The following is an 18,676-nucleotide window of genomic DNA, read 5'->3' as shown; positions in this document are numbered from 1 at the left end:
GGAAGCCGCCTCCCGCCCCGAAGTGGCTCCGCCGGGGTGGTGGCGGTGCGGCAGCGGCGCGGGCTGCAGCAGCAGCAGCAGCAGCAGCTCCTCCTCCTCCTGCTCCCCGTCGTCGTCGTCGTCTGCCGGCCCGGTTGATCCCGAGAGCGGCGCAGGGAATCCGGCTGCTGCCCCACTAGACGCCGCCGGCGCGGCCGGGGTTCCTGCTGCTGCTGCTCCTGCCGCCGCGGCTCCTCCTCTCGCTGCTGCCGCTGCTGTGCCGTCGCCGTCGCGGAGCCCTAAAGCCGCCCGCTACAAGAGGATGGTGCGCCTGGCGGCCGAGCTACTCCTGCTGCTGGGACTCCTCCTGCTCACCTTGCACATCACGGTGCTGCGGGGCAGCGAGCCCGACGCCGCCCCGGGAAACCACAGCCAGCGCCAACCGGTGAGCGAGCACCCTTGCAGGAGCCTCCGCGGTTACCGGCGAAAGTTGCGGGTTTACATTCTGGGGTGGGAAGGGAGAGGATTTACCAAGGAGCCGAGGGGTCCCTCTGCTAGCCACCCTCTTGATTCGCTCTCCTAGCCCCGTCTCTTCTTTTACTTCCACCCACCGGGATCGCTTTATATGTTGGTGCAACGATGGTGGAAGTTGCTCATAGAAGGCACCCCAGGGTCATCTAGTCCAACCCCCTGCAATCTTTCACCCCGTGTAGAACTCGAACCCACAACCCTGAGATTAAGTCTCATGTTCTATCAACCGGAGCTATCGGGTTATTAGTTCAGTTAGTGTCTCTCTCACCTGGTTCCCAAGTTGTTATTGGACTACAAGTATAATCCCTAGCAAGTAGGACCAGTGGTCAGGGATGATGGGAGTTGTAGTCCAACAACAACTGCGGACCAAAGTTTGAGAAACACTGCCGGGAGTAGAAGGGCTGTGGCTCAATGGCAAAGCATCTGCTTTGCATGCAGAAGGGCCCAGGTCCAGCCCCTGGCATTGGTTGGGATGCCCCCTCCCCTTCTGAAACCCAGGAGAGCTGCTGCCAGTCATGTAGACAGTGCTAAGCTAGATGGATCCAGTGGTCGTGACTCAGTAAGGCAGCTTATTAGGCTCCCCTGGACAGGGACGGGCTCTTCGTCGTCTTGGGTGGAGAAAGGTCTTCCCTTCCCATCCCTTCTCATCTTCTTGGAAGAGCACACACTCTGGATGCCCAAGTTCCCAAATTCGGTCCTCAGCATCTCCACGTAGGACTGGGAATACCTTCTCTTGCCTGAAACCCCGGAGAGGCTCTGCCACTCCACATAAACAGTACTGAGCCAGGTGGAACAAACCTCCACAGAAATATAAACGTGTCCTGTGCTTCTCCTTTTAATTAGAGATCCTGGGGGCTGAACTCAAGAATGTCCACATGCAAAGCTTGTGATTTTCGATAAGTTATGTTCTTTTGGCTTAACTAAGGGTGTGTTCATATTGCCGCTTTAGAGCACAAAGAAGTTGCCCCCCCTCCCCCGGCAGCTAAGTGTTCGCACTTTGACTAGAGATAATTAGGAATGGTTCAAGGACTTGGCAGTTTGGATAGCGCTGTGTGAGCAGGGATTAAAAACTCAGCGCAACAGAAATGCAGCGAGTGCACACAGCAAACAGGAGTCCTGGAAAAAATTTGCCTTGCAGTGTATCCAGTATGTGATTTCAGACTATTTCCACCATCGTTTTAGAAGACGGGGTTGGTCCTCCAGATTTTGCTGTACTCTTAACTCCCAGCACCTCTGACCACTGGCCATGCTGGCTGGTGCTGATGAGGTTCATCATCTGGAGCAGTGGTAGGCAAACTAAGGCCCGGGGACCGGATGCGGTCCAATCGCCTTCTCAATCTGGCCCGCGGACGGTCCGGGAATCAGCGTGTTTTTACATGAGTAGAATGTGTCCTTTTATTTAAAATGCATTTCTGGGTTATTTGTGCTCCAGACTTCCACATGTTCTTCCAAAGGTCTGGAAGGAACCTACATGCATAAGCTTTGGGGACCTACCTCCTTTGCAAGGTCCCCAGTTTTTACAGCTTACCTGCTGGAGCAGAGAGTCTTGATCCTGATCTTTTCGTGCTGGCCCCAAGATGTTGTGCATCTTGCAGCGGATCTCAACCCATTCATCTCCACCAGTTTAAAATACTTGCTGCATCATTCAAACACCAATTGCCACTACACTGTTGCATGAGAGGTTGTTTCAGCCCGCTGCCCAGCAAGGTGTGCTCTGTGCTGCTGCTCCCCACCCACACCTCCAGTGAAGGTCTCTCTGTCTTTCCCCTGTGTTGTATTTAAACTCACATCCTGCCAAGTCCTTTTCCCAGTCCGGGTATGATAGGCCTGTATATTTTTCACATGTCCTATGAGCATCTCTAAACCAGTGTGGACTTGGGAGTCCGAAGAATAGAATATATCCCTCTGCCCACAACAATAATAGTAATATTCTTGCAAATACTCCGGGTGACAGCAGGTGTGCTCCATCCCAAATTCTAGAACTACCCCCGCTCCTCTCTACTGAACTGGAAACATTGTGGGAAATGCTAAGGAAGAATGGAGTGGAAAAGTGGACCTGTGTGTGGACCATAAGATAATTATCATTTGCATGGATTTGTAGTAATGCTTCTTAGCATTTTCTGATAGTGTTTAACAGTTCTACTGCACGGGGGTTCAGAGGGCTTCCAATAAAGTATCTTGTCCTCCTTACAAAACCCCTGTGAGGTTGGCCGGTGTTGCCATGTTTCAGATGCCAGAGAGAGAGAACGAGAATGAGAACCTATGGCCAGCTAGTAAATTCATGGCAGTAGCAAGATTCAAGATGGGGACTAACTGGTTTGTAGTTAGATTTTTAGCCATGATGTTAAGGACCACATTCCCCCTTGGGGAACTTTCCAGGGGCCATATGCCATTGGTGGACATGCCCAGGGGCAAAGGTGGGCAAAGCAGTACAGCAGACCACATCCCATCTGTTCAGAGGCTCCATCTACGTAAGCAAAAGGCATTTTCACAGTTCCAGCCAGGCGAAAGCACTTGTAGGAGCACAGAGCAGGGCTGGTGAGAAATGTGGTCTGGAGAAGCATGCATGGCCCAAGGAAAATTGATTTATATTTATCGGATTTGTATACCACCCTTTATCCGAAGATCTCAGGGCAGGAAGTAGGAGTCACCTGTGAGAGTGACAAGTGCTGCATAGATACTGTGGTGAGAATCTCTCTTCTCATTATAGCCTCTCCATACATCTGTGGATAGGGAATTTTGGAAATTGAACAGCCCAGATACTTTACTATTTTGATTTCTTGCCAGTTCTTAAAGTTTCGGGATAGTTTATGACATTTTAAAAACCAGCCTCAAAAACCATGTGGACGATTCAGTGTTTTCTAAACTAATAATGTGTGCTTCATCTAGGAGCAAGCAAGTTTTAAGTTCTCCCCATCCAGGTTTATCTCGCCCCTCCTTTGAAACCAATAAATGCTGTCCTCATTTTGCTTTTTTTCAAATTCCGGGTAGGTGTGACTGAGTTTGTGCAGATGGGATGCAGGAAGGCCACATTTATGTACTTATCAAACCTTTATTAGGCATTATGCAGGTAAAACCATAAAAGGGAAATAACATATAAAAGCCTTGAGATATATATAAAAAGGCCACATTTATGTTGCAAAGTTTCAGCCTTCAGAACGGTATAATGTGCTGGGACAATGACAGCTGCGTCCTGCGTATTGGGGAAAAATACCTTTCTCTCTCCCCCGCCCCAGCTTCTTCTTAATAGAAGGCTGCATAGTTTCCACAACGGGTGTTTCTGCGAGGGTGCTTATTAATCTAAACGTGCATGGCTGCAACTTGAAATTAGGATATTAAAATGGGAGCTTCCCCTTGTTTGTAAGGACATAAAAGCCCTGCCTGCTTATAGGAGGCTGAGATAGCTGGATGGCATGAGGACTTAACCTCAGTGCAGCTTTAAAGCATGAAACCAAATTTAGGATGCCCTTCTGCATGAAGTGACATGGGAAAGAAATATATGGGGAATGGTGACACTTAGGGAGGGTTCTACTGGGCTGCCCAACAGCTGAATTCCTATTTTAAGCTGCTTCCTTATTGTTAGTCCAGCCTAAAGTTGCTCCAGGGAGGCCAAGCAGATACAAAATCCCCACCACCACGGCCAAAATGAAGAGGGAGAAAGAGGTTTTGTTAGGAGAGAGCTTGAATGATGTAAGAAGAAAGCCAGAACTGGGGAACCTGCTGACTCCAACTCCCATAAGCCCCAGCCAGGATGGCCGGTGGTGAGGGATTATGGGAGCTGTAGTCCAGCAACATCTGGAGGGTCGCTGGACTGTGTTCTGACTGACAAGAGCCATCATTTGACCCATTTCTTGTAGGCTGTCCTTGTAGAACAACTTTCACTCTTGCCAACAATATCTTCAAGATGCCTAGCTATAACTTTCTTTATATGCATGATGCTTTCTTTCCTTGTGGGACCCTGAAGTGCCTTCTGTAGTACAGTAAATCTGAGAAAGATTTTGTTGTTGTTTTATGAGGCGTTTGGTACCACTGGAATAACCCTGAATTTGCCTCTCTTTACAGGCCAGTAACATAATGAGGGAAACAGCTGGGCAAATGAAAATCTAGGTGAAACTAATTCCCAGCGGAGTTATTTATATGCTACTGAATTGAGGGGGTGGGAGTGACTTATCTGGGTTAAAAAAAAAAAAGGCAAAAGGCAGATTCTGTTTAACAGCAGCTTATGTGTTTGTATATGGACTGCTGATTTCATGAAATCTCACCATTCCTCATGAAACGATCTGTTAAATTAAGTTTCTGCTTTTGAGAAACACTGCAGAGCAAGAGCTTCAGTAGATCTTTTTCATAGATTCTGCCATGTGTAGCAATACAAAGTTATATACTTCCTAACTCAATTGATTTTGCAGCTCTGGGATTTGGGAGAGCAGAATCCTGCAGACATTAAAGGCAAAGAGTATATCAGATGTCGCGCTAAGCATTTAAACAGATGGAAACATAAGTTGCAAATTTACTTATTCTCTAGCCAAAATTATAGTAACCTGCCTCCGCTGTACCTTTCAAAGCACAAGTAAACTGATGCTTTGGGGCCTCTGAAATGTTTGCTAGCTCCCAGTTTTCTAATATTTCCAGGGAGGATTCTGAATTCTCTTAAATCTATCCTATGTTCTTATTCCTTTAAAAAAAGGAAGGAAAATTGCATGGAAAAGGAGATTTATTGGATGTGCTGTAAACAGACAAAAGTAAACCAGGTGGCTGATGGTTTTAGCTGGCTGGCATATATCTGCATCTAATATTGCAGACAGTTTGGTTTTCATAGTATTTGGGATTACATACCTCTTGCAGCATTTCTGAGGGGTTGTGCGAATGGGTGGCAGGTGCTCAGAAATACTCCAGAGCTTCTTGTTTTCAGGGTGTGCCCACAGTGTCATTGTTTGCAACCTCAGGAATGTCTTGACTTTTGCAGCCCATTGCTTTTCAGGTTATGATGGCTTATGGGGTTATAATTGCTCAAATGTAAGCTCCCCTGTGTTCAATGGAGCTCACTCCCAAATAACTGCATAGTAAATGAAGTTATAATCTCAATCAGCAAATCACCAGCCAACTGGTGTTTCAAGGCATGTTTGGCAACTTTCATATTAGCTCTGCTGGGCAACTGCTGCTGGATGAGAAAACTCCAGGAGAAACAGAGGGGCTGTCCTTTAAATCTGGCCTCCACAATCAAAATGCAAAAAGTGGAATGAACCTTGGGGGGGGCACTTTGATAACTGAATCCCAGGAGGCTACTCCTAGAATATGACTCCTAGTAAATCTTTTTATTCTAATCCATCCCAGTGTGAGAACTGTAGATGCCTTGCTCAGTTGTAGGAGTAGGAAACGCCCCGCCCCCCATCAGATGTCAAGGAAATAAACAACTATCTGACTTTTAGAAGACATCTGAAGGCAACCCTGTTTAGGGAAGTTTATAATGTTTGATGTTTTATCATGTTTTTAATATTCTGTTGGGAGCTGCCCAGAGTGGCTGGGGAAACCCAGTCAGATGGGTAGGGTATAAATATATTATTATTATTATTATTATTATTATTATTATTATTACTATTATTATTATTATTATTATTATTATTAAGGCTACTAGTTTCACAACAGAGAAAGATTAAGAGGATACTAGGAGCAGATATTTGTGCTTTTCTCTTCGCCTGAGGAATATAATTCTGACATGGTTTATGACTTTGCATGTAACACACCCATGGCTGACTTCTTCTGAGCACTGGAACAAAAATAAAGATACGTTAAAAGTGTCAGAACTCTCATTTGTATAGTGATGATTTAACGCAGGAAATAGATTGTGATGATGATGTAAATGCAAATTATGGAGAAAATACGGCTGTAAAGATGACCTAACCAAATGGACAGAATGCAAGATCTCTGTGTAGACAAAATACATGCAACCACTTAATGAGACACTTTTGAAAAAATATATATTTATAGGACTATTTTATTCTGTCTCTGAGCCCTCTCTATGTAGCTTACATCATTAGTTAAAAACAATGGGTTGTATTCAGCAGTTGTTCTCCTCTGAAGGCTTCAGTCACCAGAAGAAGGAGGAAAGCAATTTTCAGTGATTCCTCCTCTGTTGCCCCTGTGCTTCCCTAAATCTGCTCTGGAGGCTCGCTCCCATTTAGGAGGGGAATCATTGAAAATTGCTTTCCTAGTGATGGATGCCTTACTGTCAGCTGAGCGACACCATTGGATAGAGTCCAATACAACTGACAAAATGTGAAGACATCTCCCTCTTTAGCACAAACTCCCTCCATCTGTTCAGAAAAGCTGAGCATCTATTTTTCGGGGGGACGGGGACGACTTAAAAGTATGTATTTTATCATACAGATTTTCAATGCAGCTGACAAAGTAGGCAGAACAGCAGTAACAACAACAATTAAAATACAGTCGCTACAAAAATCAAAGTCATAAACAATAATAGCAGTTTTAAAAAGCAAAGAAACAAGCAGGCCACAAATTTCTGAGCCAGCAGCAACATGGTAACTAATAATTCTAAGGCCTGGGCAGTTAAAATAGTCTTACCTAAAAATTATTAGGCAAGATGCCAGGAAAGTATCCCAAAGCTGAGGTACCACCATAGGAAACATTCAAACCAATTATGGCAAACACAACAAATAATAATAATAATAATAATAGTAATAATAATAATAATTTATTTATACCCCACCCATCTGGCTGGGCCTCCCCAGCCACTCTGGGCGGCTCCCATAGAAACCAAAAATACAGTAAAATATCACACATTAAAAACTTCCCTGAATAGGGCTGCCTTAAGATGTCTTCTGAATGTCAGGTAGTTGTTTATCGCTTTGACATCTGCTGGAAGGGCGTTCCACAGGGCGAGCGCCACTACCGAGAAGGCTCTCTGCCTGGTTCCCTGTAGCTTTGCTTCTCGCAATGAGGGAACCGCCAGAAAACCCTCAGCGCTGGACCTCAGCCTCCGAGCAGAACTATTATCTGATACCATCCAAGCCCCTCTTTGCCAGCCCTCCCAATTGTGAGCTGAGGGAGCTTCGCCACCATCACCAACCCCTACTGTCTAGCATTGGGAAGGGTGAAACCTACGGGGCCCAAAGGATGCCCCCCTTTGAAAGGGTTGGGGGAAAGGGGTCTATTAGGCAGCACCCTATCACCCTGCTTGAGGGTGCTCACTGTGGCAGCCTGCTCCCTTTCCTCACCACTTGCTCATTGTGGCCAGATTCAAACATCAGGTAGCCCAGTAAATAAGCAATCAGACTAGAGAGCAATGAAGTAGAAAAACACACAAAGTGCACCCGTGGGCAATCATGGGAGGCATTTTAAAAAAGACTTCTTAGCCAACACTAAATGGGCATTTCCCCAGTTCTTATTTGCCACTTTACTGCTAGAAGAACCAGACATAAATATCAAAAAGATGTATTTTTGTACAAGTTATATATACCTGTTTTTTAAAAGCTGCCTTGATTCTGGTTTGTGTGGTGGGCAGTCTTACTCTTAAACCAGCTCAGGCAGTGAATACCAACAAAATTCTGACCTACTTTGGGGGCCCGTCTGAAACTCCTGCAAAGCATCTTTGCTATTTTGCCTTAGTACCCACTGCTGCCAGTCTTGGTGACTCACCCAAAAGTCTCACCCGATGACCAATAACTGAGGAATTCCTGCCTTAAACAAAACAACAAAAAAAAGAATATCTGGCAACCCCAGTCTACCCTGGCATAAATTGTTACTACATTTTGTTCTCTCACACCCTGTTTGGAATTCCAGGGACAAAAATGTCCTCGCTCGTTCTCCAGTGATGCATTCTGACACATAAATGACAGATGAGTGAGTGGGCGTTCTGTTCTGGAATTCCAAGTCTCGATTTTAATCCCAGGAATTGGGACAGTATGGAGCCCTTATATACATATGTGCTGATTCAGTCACTTCAGACTGTGGAAGTTGCACACCACACAGAGCTTGTTCCAAGTTTGTAAGGAGTCGTTCCTTTAGTGTGTGCTTTGGAATTCCCTACCTGTTGACATTAGGCAGGCACTATCCCTGTACATGGGACACGGGTGGCGCTGTGGTGTAAACCACTGAGCCTTGGACTTGCTGATTGGAAGGTTGGCGGTTCGAATCCCCGTGACAGGGTGAGCTCCCATTGTTCAGTCCCAGCTACTGCCAACCTAGCAGTTCAAAAGCACGTCAAAGTAGATAAGTAGATAAATAGGTGCCGCTCCGGCGGGAAGGTAAACGGCATTTCTGTGCGCTGCTCTGGTTTCGCCAGAAGCGGCTTAGAAGCGGCAATGACAGCACATCCTCTTTCAAGCCCTGTTCTTTAAGAAAATGCAGGCTGATTTTTTTTTTTTTAAGGTATACACTGTCACTACTATGCCTTTGAAGCAAATGAAAGTGCAGTGGAACCTTGGTTGTCGAATGCTTCGGAAGTTGAACATTTCAGCTTTCAAACGCCAGCAACCTGGAAGTGAATGCTTCCGTTTTCATACACCTCAGAAGTCGAATGGCTTCCAAGGCGTGTTTCTCCATTTTTTCAATGGATTTTGCTGACCAGCAGTTGCGCCTTGGTTGTTGAACGTTTTGGAAGTCGAACGGTCTTCTGGAATGGATTACATTTGACAACTGAGGTTCCACTATATTACATTGCAGGTTTTGACTGATACTTTCAGGTCTCTTAGGAATGCAAGTGTTTTTCTGCATCTACAAAGAATAAAACTGTACATATTTTTATCTAGTCCTTTGGAATGGGCGCATGTTCCTCAGCAGTTCTTCACCTTTCCAGCATGAATTCGTCCCCCTGCCTCCCTTCCCTTCTAACACTCAACTGTGATTTATCATGGCACCTTCATCAGAAGGAACCATGGTTTTCACTGACTTAGAGCTTGTCGGAAGAGCCTGAAGTGTGTCTGCATGTCCTGGTTAAGAGGGACCTAGTTTGCGCCACCTCATTTAAGGCTGATGATGGAATAGAGGAGAATTTGTCGGTGGGGCAGGAAACAGAAGGAGCCATTCCTGAGGTTTGCTGCTGGTTTGCAATCCCAGTTTATAACTGTTGTTCAGCATGCCTGACTTCTTCCTAATGAGCAATATCTGCTTACCTAAAGCTTGGTTAGTACTAATAAGAATTTGCCCTTTATTTCCAAGGAGCAAAAGAGTTCTGGGGAGGAATGGTTTAAACATAATACTTGCTCAGGGGAAAACCATTGCAGCATGATATGACTTGTGAACCACAGCGGGGTTTCACCACTGGTGTATCTCTAGAAGGTCTGGAGAGAAATTTGATTCAGTTTTCATTTCTAGGTGAAGCTATCTAATTTGCACTTTGTGAAACAATATGCAAACCAAAACCCACCCGTCCTTGGAAATATGCACTTCTCTGAATTTTGCAATGCAGTTCTCCAACCAAAGGAATGGGACTTCTTTGGTGAATCTAATGGATGCTAGAACTTCTGTTCCTGTTGCTGCAACCAGATTAGCCTTAGTCTACTTCCTTCTTAACTTCACCATTATCCTTCTCAGATGTATTGAGCCAAGACGATCAGCCCATTAGTCTCTGAGATCTCGGTTATTTTCTACTGTAGGAAACCATTCAGGCCAGGCCACTGAGACGTACTTCACCCAAGGCCACCTGGCTCACCAGGGCAGAAGTGTCAGAGGCATGCCAGTTTCCATGAAACACAAAGGAACGATCTTGCCCACGCTTCCTTGTGTTTTCCATTAAGACAATGGGTTGCAAACATTTGAAATTCATCAGCTGAGACGTGCTTTGGAGGTCTGTTCCTTGAGGTATTTAGAGCAGGCTCTAATGATGTAAAATATTTATTACGTGCCTGAAGCATCTAGGCATGTACAAGATCTTTTTTATAAAAGAGGTCCCGTCCTCTGATGCCAAAATCTAACCGTTGCGCACTCCTGTGCATTTTCTCAGTGCCTTATAGCAGATGTAGGTATTTGTGGTGAAGATCCACAAGCTGAATGTACAATCACTGTATCCATATCTACAGACAAAATCAGCTATAAGAAGCACTGTGAGCGGAATGGGGAATTGGCTATTCATCCTGCCGGTACCTTTTCTTTAGCAACTTCTGAAGCTACTCTTGGTTATGGCCATATTATATAAACCTGTGGCTTTTGAGCTGCATGCAGGAGAACCTGGAGGTTCCTTGGAAGCTTGCCAAGGGATCCTTGAAGTCAGCTTGCTTGCCACTGCCCATCCATCCATCCAATACAGGGCAGTGAGCTCCCTCTTAACTTGGGCAATGGCAGGTGCTCCCAGGATCTTCTCCAATAGATGAGTTCTGCAGACTATTTGGTGACACAAAAGGAGTTCTACGAAGGTACAATGTCTTAAAACTTCTGATCTAAGTCGTGTCATGATGCCGTTCTCTTACAAGAACAAGCAGACTGCTTCCTTGAACCAAGGGCCAAGCAATGCAGGAATGTCATGATTAATCCTAAAAACGTCTCTCTAGCACAAACATGCCCAGTGATGCTAAAAAGAAGAAGAAGAAGTATTGGACCAAGAAGTCAGAAAATGACAGCCCAACTTCAATTTCAGGTATAAACATCTCAGAAACAGCAGATGACTAATAACACTTTGGGAAGTTTATTCTACCCTACTGGCAGTTTTGTGCAATACTGATGGGTAATTTTTCATTTATGCATAACTACATGCAGACTATCTTCTGGTAACATTTAAAGTTGTTGTTTTGTGGGTTTTGGCATTTTGTAAAATAGGGTCTAAGCACATTATATTTTAAAACAAAGAGCACTTTTGTTTTTTAAGACTGTTTGCCAGGGCCTCTTCCTGTTCTTCTTTCCCTGTATATACCCAGCTTTCATTTCACAAAGGCTAAGGCTGCAATGATACACTTCCAAGGGAGGGACAATTTGCAAGAGATTAAGGAAAGTATTTCATCCCTGCAGGTAGATAAGTTGTATCTTGGAGAACAGCAAGTCATGTTCTCAATTTGCATCCTTAGTAATTAGCCCTCCCTGGAATGAAGCCACAATAGGTTACTTTCAGTTTTTAGTATTAACAGCATTGAACAAAATTGCTAATATATGTAGCTGTTTAATTTTTAGAGTAGTAGCATGTGAAAATTAATGGCACATCCACCCAGTATGTAAGTTCCCCTGTGTAGATTTTGTTGAGAACAACATTTGAATAGAAACAGCTTCTTACGAACCTCAAGAGTGGAATCCATGGGTGGAATAGTGTGGAGTATGTGTGCAGAGAACACATGTTTTAATGGTTTTATTGTATACCGCCTTGATATATTTTATGAGCTGGTGGTTTAGAAATATTCTTTAAAATAAACCAACTATTTCCTCTTTTTCATATTGAGTTGCCTGGAAGCAAATACTGGAGCTGACTCAAAACCCGGGGGTATTATGGGTATTTCCTGTTTGTGGGTTTCACCTGCTGTAAACCTGCAGCTATTTTGCATGTGCTGAAGAATTAGAAGATTTCTTCCTTTCCTGGAGTTCTTTCATGTGTCAGCTAAGCCAGGCATGCCTTGCCCAAACTCATGTCTACGGATATCATTGCATGTTGCTTCACAAAATTCTCTTCCTCCCAACAAAATATGAACCAGCTAGATAAATGGACGTCCCATATTGTTTTACTTGGAGATGCTTTTAAAGCTATTTGGGCTGCATGAATGTGAAAGGCATGTGCAAATTTTGTTCAGACATTACATGTATTATTTGCTACTGGTATCGATGCTTAACTCTTAGGATGGCATTTGAATACTGTAACGATAGATGAAGATTTGGAGGTGATCTGCATTTGAGCTCTGTCTTCCTACCGAAGAAACAACCCCCACCCCACTTGTATTTGTATATTCCTGTCTTAGCGAGAGAGGTTTTGAGAGGGCTCCTGCAGTATGTGCTGCACATATTAATTACAATTCACTTCTGTTCTGGAGCCAATGTATCCGGATCTCCTCTCTGAAGACTACATTTGGCTCTGACTGGAAAAGTATTGCACTTTTACTAGTGCAAGCAGCACATTGTTTCAAGGGCATCACAATATCACAAGTCCTTTTTAGATTGGAACCCACTTATAAAACTGAATCGTGAATTGTGCAGCCCACTCTCTTTCTCGCACTTGTTCACCACTCCTGCCACTAGACTGCCACGCCTGCAGGTTAGGGACATTAACTTTTAAAAATATTTATATTTTATTAAGGTGATTTCAGTTAAAAGAAACAAAGTGATACAAGGGGGGGGAAGAAGGAAAAGTGAGGAGAGGGGGGAAAACACAGAGATACATATAAAAATGAAAATATACCAAAAAAAGAGAGAGCAATATACGATATTCCCATACATTATTGTATAAATTGGTATAGGGCTATTGTTCTAGTGCTTATGTAAATGCTAATAGCCTAATAAGTTAGGGATATGAGCTTGTGGACAATCATCTTTATCCTGGGAGAAAATTAGCTTGTTCAGATTATGTGATTTTTAGAATAACAGGGCTCCCATTTCTATTGAGCAAGTCAGTCTAGCCGTAGGAGATCCAGGGCTTAATTGGCTGGCTATGTGCCAGTTCCAATATCCATTGGATGATCCTGCTGTTGAGACACAAACTACTACAAACTAAATGTGAAGGAATTCTATGAAATCTGGTTCATCTGGACAGAAGATTAGTATCTTATTCTTCATAAGGAACCTAAAAAAAACACCCACAAAAAACCCTCATTTTAAGCACCTGAATTTTTTGACCTCCCACCCACCCACCTAGCCTGCCAGTGGTGCTCTGTTGGGATTTTTGGTTGGTTGGTTTTCTTCTCAAGCTTTTCTTCCCATGGGTGGCACGAGACATCATACTATTGTGTGTTTCTCATTTGTCTTGGGCACTCTTAAGTGTGGTGCCTTCCGTACCATTTACTGCACTCAAATGCACTTGCCTACAGGGCAGCAAAGCCACGTCCACCTCACCTGGAAATGCCACACCTGTCTTCACTCTTGCATCATGGCAATTTAATATCTCCATTGCTCTTCCATCTCCCCCACATCCCGCTTTGCATAACGCCCAGCTTAAGGAAGAGCTCTGGAGAAGATGAAAGCTTGCTCACTTAACTTGTGCCATTTTAGTTGGGCCTCATGGAGGCATTGCCCGACCGTGATTTTTAGATAATTATTTTTCCCAAGTGAACCAGCACAGCTGCCTACACCCCATGGTGCTAAAGGAGGTGAGTGGGACCCTCTTCCTGTTTTTCTTGGCTTTCCTGTTCCTGCATGTGCCTCTTCCATGGCCCTTGAAGCATGTTATAGCCCCCATTTTTAACATTGCTGTAGCATCTGCAAATGCTAAAATAGCTCCGTAACAAGGATGGATTAAATTTCCCATAGTGAATGGAGATTTAGGTTCTGGCAGCATAATGTGTAACTGATCTTAGGCTTTATTTGAACCAAGTAGCCTTCAAAACATCCACTACTCAAGCCTGGAAACAAAATAGTTTTAATAGAGATGTGGATTTCCCCCACCCCTGCCCTCCACATTTATTCTTTTTTAGTTCAATTAGATAAGTCGCAATGAAGCATTCGTTTTGGGAGGAGGGAGAAATCTTTTTCTGCAGTGGGTAGATTTATGGGAACCTATCTATGGCGAAGAACCCAGCAAGAAGCATTGCCATTTTGCTACATTCCTAATGTTTGGGGCAATCAAGTTTAAATATATATAATTTTCAGAGCGTAAAACATGTGAAGTTATAGCCTAGCTAAAATATAATTCAGTTAGTCAGTTAAACAATGATATATCATCAAGGAGCTTTGAACTATGGCCAGAGTGTACCAAGCATTTAAAAAACTGGTAACCACAGAGATATTTCTATAAGGAATGTTCACCTCATGGGGATTCTTTAAAGGTGCTTCATGTTGTTAGTTTCTTTCTTTCTCTTTTTTACAAAGTTATAGCTCTGCTTTATTGTACATGATGTCCTATAAAGAAGATCTATGTCTGCGATACCTCTTTGAAAGAGGACCACGGTGCTATCCGTTTAAAAGAGAACGCAGTCAAGCAGTAAATTTAGGGGGCCATCTCTTTTCATATTGACTGTATCTGAGCCAGCAGTGGGTCTTTGATGTTGTAACAATAGCGCATAGGCCGAGAGGAGTATTAGGGCTTGAACAATGTCGAAATGAAGCTGCATTCATTAGTTTCAAAGAGAGAGGCTTCTAATGTGTAGCAGAACTTTATTTCTGCATGCTTCCTTGCTTCTTGCAGGAAGAGATTGTGCGGCGTCTGTCATATAGTTTTTGTACAGTTTCAGCCTGGAGTCTCTTGCGATTATCATTTTTAATTATAAACCAGGTGCTGTGGAAATTTGCATTGTACACTAGGTGCTTTACTAGTTACATAAAGGCATCAAGACATTTCTTTCACCCCACGGGCCTCTCAAACCCACCAGCTTAGGCTACATAGCGCAGAAGAAAACACTAACTGGTTCAGATAGTTTAGTGTCAGCAACATTTGAGAACTAGGCATGTTATTAGTTTCACAGTCCAGCTAATTCTAGGCCTTAAATAGACAGATGCTTATTAAAGACAATGTTGTTTTGTTCTCAGAAATTATTCTGAATAACCATTAGCATTCCTGGTAGTTCCCACGCTTTACATATTCCAGACTCGAAACAAAATTAAAAAATTCCTTCCAGTAGCACCTTAGAGATCAACTGAGTTTGTTATTGGTATGAGCTTTCGTGTGCGCGCACACTTCTTCAGATACACTGAAACAAAAGTCACCAGACCCTTATATGTAGTGAGAGGGTGGGGAGGGGTATTACTCAGAAGGGTGTTGGGAATGGGTGATTGGCTGATAGGTGTGGTAAACCTGTTGACGACTGTTATCGACTGCAATTGGTCTTACAGGAAAAAGCAAGGGGTGAGATGGCTAAAAATAGCTTTATCATGTATAATGAGATAAGAATCCAGTGTCTCTATTCGGACCAGATCTCTCCATGGTTTTAAGTTTGGTAATAAGTTGCAATACAGCAGCTTCTCTTTCCAGTCTACTTCTGAAATTCTTTTGTAATAAGACAGCTGCTTTGAGATCTTGTATAGAATGTCCTGGGAGATTGAAGTGTTCTGCTACTGGATTCTCTGCCTTGTGATTCCTGAGGTCAGATGTATGTCCATTTATCCTTTTGGCTTAGGGTATTCCAGACTGTATCATTCAAAATGCTAAACGTTGATTCTCATTCTACGTAACAAGGGTGCTTGCAGCATAAACTGGGTGTCTGGAGCATCAAACACTGAGATGGGAGCATGCTTTTTGTGGGCACACATGGAGGGAACACATACCAGGAAGGCGCAACGAATGTACTTTCAGCACCTTTGCCACGTAAAGTGAAAACCAACTTGCAGTTGACAATATACGATTGACATACAGCAACCAGAGAGGAATTTGGGGCTTTCAATGCTCACATCTCCTTTTGAGCATTACCAAGCCCACAAAGATTGTTTCTGAGTTGAAGTCTGGTAAATGCCATTGACACTTTCACAGATGAAGGAAAGAGACCACAGGTGCAATTCCCTTGACACCCAGGGCATTTGCTTCTATAAACAAGATCCCCAAACCTCTTTTGTTTAAATAGATTGCCTCTCCCCAGATGACCCTGCTTTTTCAAATATAACACCCTTCTGTTACAGTCAGAAGTTAAAGCCCCAGGAGGACGCAGTGGGCAAGCGTTATATTTGAAAAGGCAAGGTTCATCCTGGGAAAGGCAATCTGCTTAAGCACAAGATGTTTTTTGGTCTCTGAATCTCTGGTGAAATCCTTGTTCCTTGTGAGCCATGTCGACAAAATGCTTTCAAGACACTAAGGGAAACACCATTTGACAGGCGATGGATACACAAATATATTTAGCAAGGAGATGGTGAATGATCTTGGGGAGTGGGCAGGAGGAGAGGCAAAGAGCAGAGAGCAGCTGCCTGCTGGAAACTACAGACAGCTCTGAGAAGCTGCATGCTTTTAAAGCTGCAGGGTTTTTCTACCATGTTGCAAGAATTGAAGACCCACTTGAAGTCAACCTGAAAAGGAGATTATCTAGATATAGCAGTTAACAACTCCCTGCAGACCTCAGTGTGGAGTAGTGGCTAGAGTCTCAGACTAGGACCTGTGACAGGTTGAAAATCTTATTTAGAGCCTTTCTACGCTTTCCATTTTTATAGCATAATGGTTGCTGGGTTTTTCAAATTTTTTGACACATTGCTGCATGACGTCAGCATGCATATTCCAGCTAGTATTCCAGAATAATGTACTTGGAAATCTGCTGCTTCTTATACCGTGAGGAATTCAACTTGGTGAAAGATCCAGAATGGATCCTCAATATTTTTAGTGGTGTGGCATGGGGGACAAGCACTGCCCTGTTCTTTGTGTGAAGGGTGGTGGGGGTCAAAGGCAATAGTTTGGAAGACGTTTGTTTCATGCTGCTTCCCTTGGACCACTGCGAGCTGTCGGTTTGAGAGCTGAGTTCGGAGGAGAGTTGTGGCAGATAGAGATGATGGCACTGAGTCAACATCTGATCCATGACAACAATCATTAGCTGCAGACAAATTTTTGCCACAAAAACCGGGTTTGCCAGAAGTGTACTTCCTCTTCCGATATCCTATACAGTGGTACCTCGGGTTACATATGCTTCAGGTTATAGACTTCGCTAACCCAGAAATAGTGCTTCAAGTTAAGAACTTTGCTTCAGGATGAGAACAGAAATTGTGCTTCGGTACCACTGTACTTCCACAAGGTCAATATTCTGGGGTACTAGGCATTAAAAATAAATTAAAAAGGGCTGGCCCCCTCTGCATGTTGATATTTAATGGCTAGAGGAACACAAGGACACTTTAGGAGTGTGAATGTAACCACTGAACCTTTCTCAGTTTGGGCAAAGCTCACTATTACCGTGGAAAGGAAAACCCTGCACTCACTCTCTTAACATTTGTATCAGCTACAAAGTCAAGTCTTTAAAATGTCAAATCAAACAGTGACTATTCCACTATAAATGGTCAGTGTGACAAGCCCCTGAGTTGTGATGCTCATTGGGTAATCAATTACTGTCTTGCAGCCCAAGCTACCTGACAAAGCTGTTGTGATGATAAAATGAGGGGGAATCGCGTAGCTTAAAAGTGAAAGTGCAAAACGTTTGTGCATGGGGCTAAACTCACGACTGCTTTGCTCATCTCCTGCTCCTACAGGGAGCTAACCCATGGTTTGGCTTAGGGTTCCCCCAGGCAAATGGCAAGTGGTAATCCAGGAGCAAACCATTGTTAGAGTGGGGGAGAAGCAAAGTGAACACCATTTTTGCCAGTGTACCACCGCACCTTTAAAGCATAGTTCTTAAGTGTAACTGTGACATGTAAACCAACCCACTGTGTTCTGCTAACTCTTGTTCGTCTCTCTTCTTTGCTGTGTGTAATCTTGGTGTTTGCTTCTTGCCCCCAGGATGCCCTCCACACAGATGGTCTTCCATCACCTGAAGCCAGCTTTACACTAAACCCTGAGGACAGACGGGATTATCCTGACCACCATGTAGCTCACAAATCGTTCACCAAGCAGCGATTCAGGCAAGAGAATGGGCATACAGCTTTGCAAAGAGATGGGCCCAGACCATTCCTTCTGGATCTCCCAAACTTTCCTGACCTCTCAAAAGCAGACATCAATGGACAAAACCCAAACATCCAGGTAAAAAACTCTTCTTTCCTATTTAGGCTCTTACTTGAATCATGGAATAAACAGTGTCTAACAAAGGTACAATTTCATTCACGAAACCTACAAGCCACAAGGAAAACAAGAAATGTAAGAAAGGAGTTTTTCCTCCCCCAGGTTTCCATTTGCCATACAGCTAAGGTGATTGGTGATTGGATTGATTGATCTGTTCAAACAGATGGATTATTCTGTTCAAAAGGTATATTTTTGGTGTCAATATGATAAAACATATATCAACATAAAGCAAAATACCTACACACCAGTTTCTTAGCAAACCCTGCAACAAAGGTCATGCATTGAAAGTTGAAGTAAATGTGGAGAAATGTGGCACAAGTTCTTTGGAACTTTATTCATCTGACTGAAGATGGTTTGCTGCAATTAAACAGTAAACGTGTGGTGCTGAAACACTCACATAGCTTCTTTGAA

At 43.7% G+C, this 18,676-nt stretch overlaps 1 protein-coding gene across 1 annotated transcript in view; it reads left to right on the top strand.

Annotated features, from left to right (window-relative positions):
• The first annotated feature begins 286 nt into the window (after positions 1-286).
• The window catches only part of ISM1 (isthmin 1), a 29,084-nt gene continuing 10,694 nt past the window's right edge, over positions 287-18,676 (top strand). Inside the window, exons 1-2 of the mRNA XM_079969931.1 lie at positions 287-424; positions 17,987-18,226. Coding sequence (XP_079826057.1) covers positions 302-424; positions 17,987-18,226 — 363 coding nt within the window. The 5' untranslated portion in view covers positions 287-301. The remainder of the gene's footprint in view (positions 425-17,986; positions 18,227-18,676) is intronic.

Source organism: Podarcis cretensis (assembly GCF_951804945.1).
Source record: "Podarcis cretensis genome assembly, chromosome: 3".
NCBI classification, from domain to species: Eukaryota; Metazoa; Chordata; class Lepidosauria; order Squamata; family Lacertidae; genus Podarcis; species Podarcis cretensis.
Note: the sequence above shows the minus strand (reverse complement) of the source record. Positions and strands in the feature narration are given on the sequence as shown.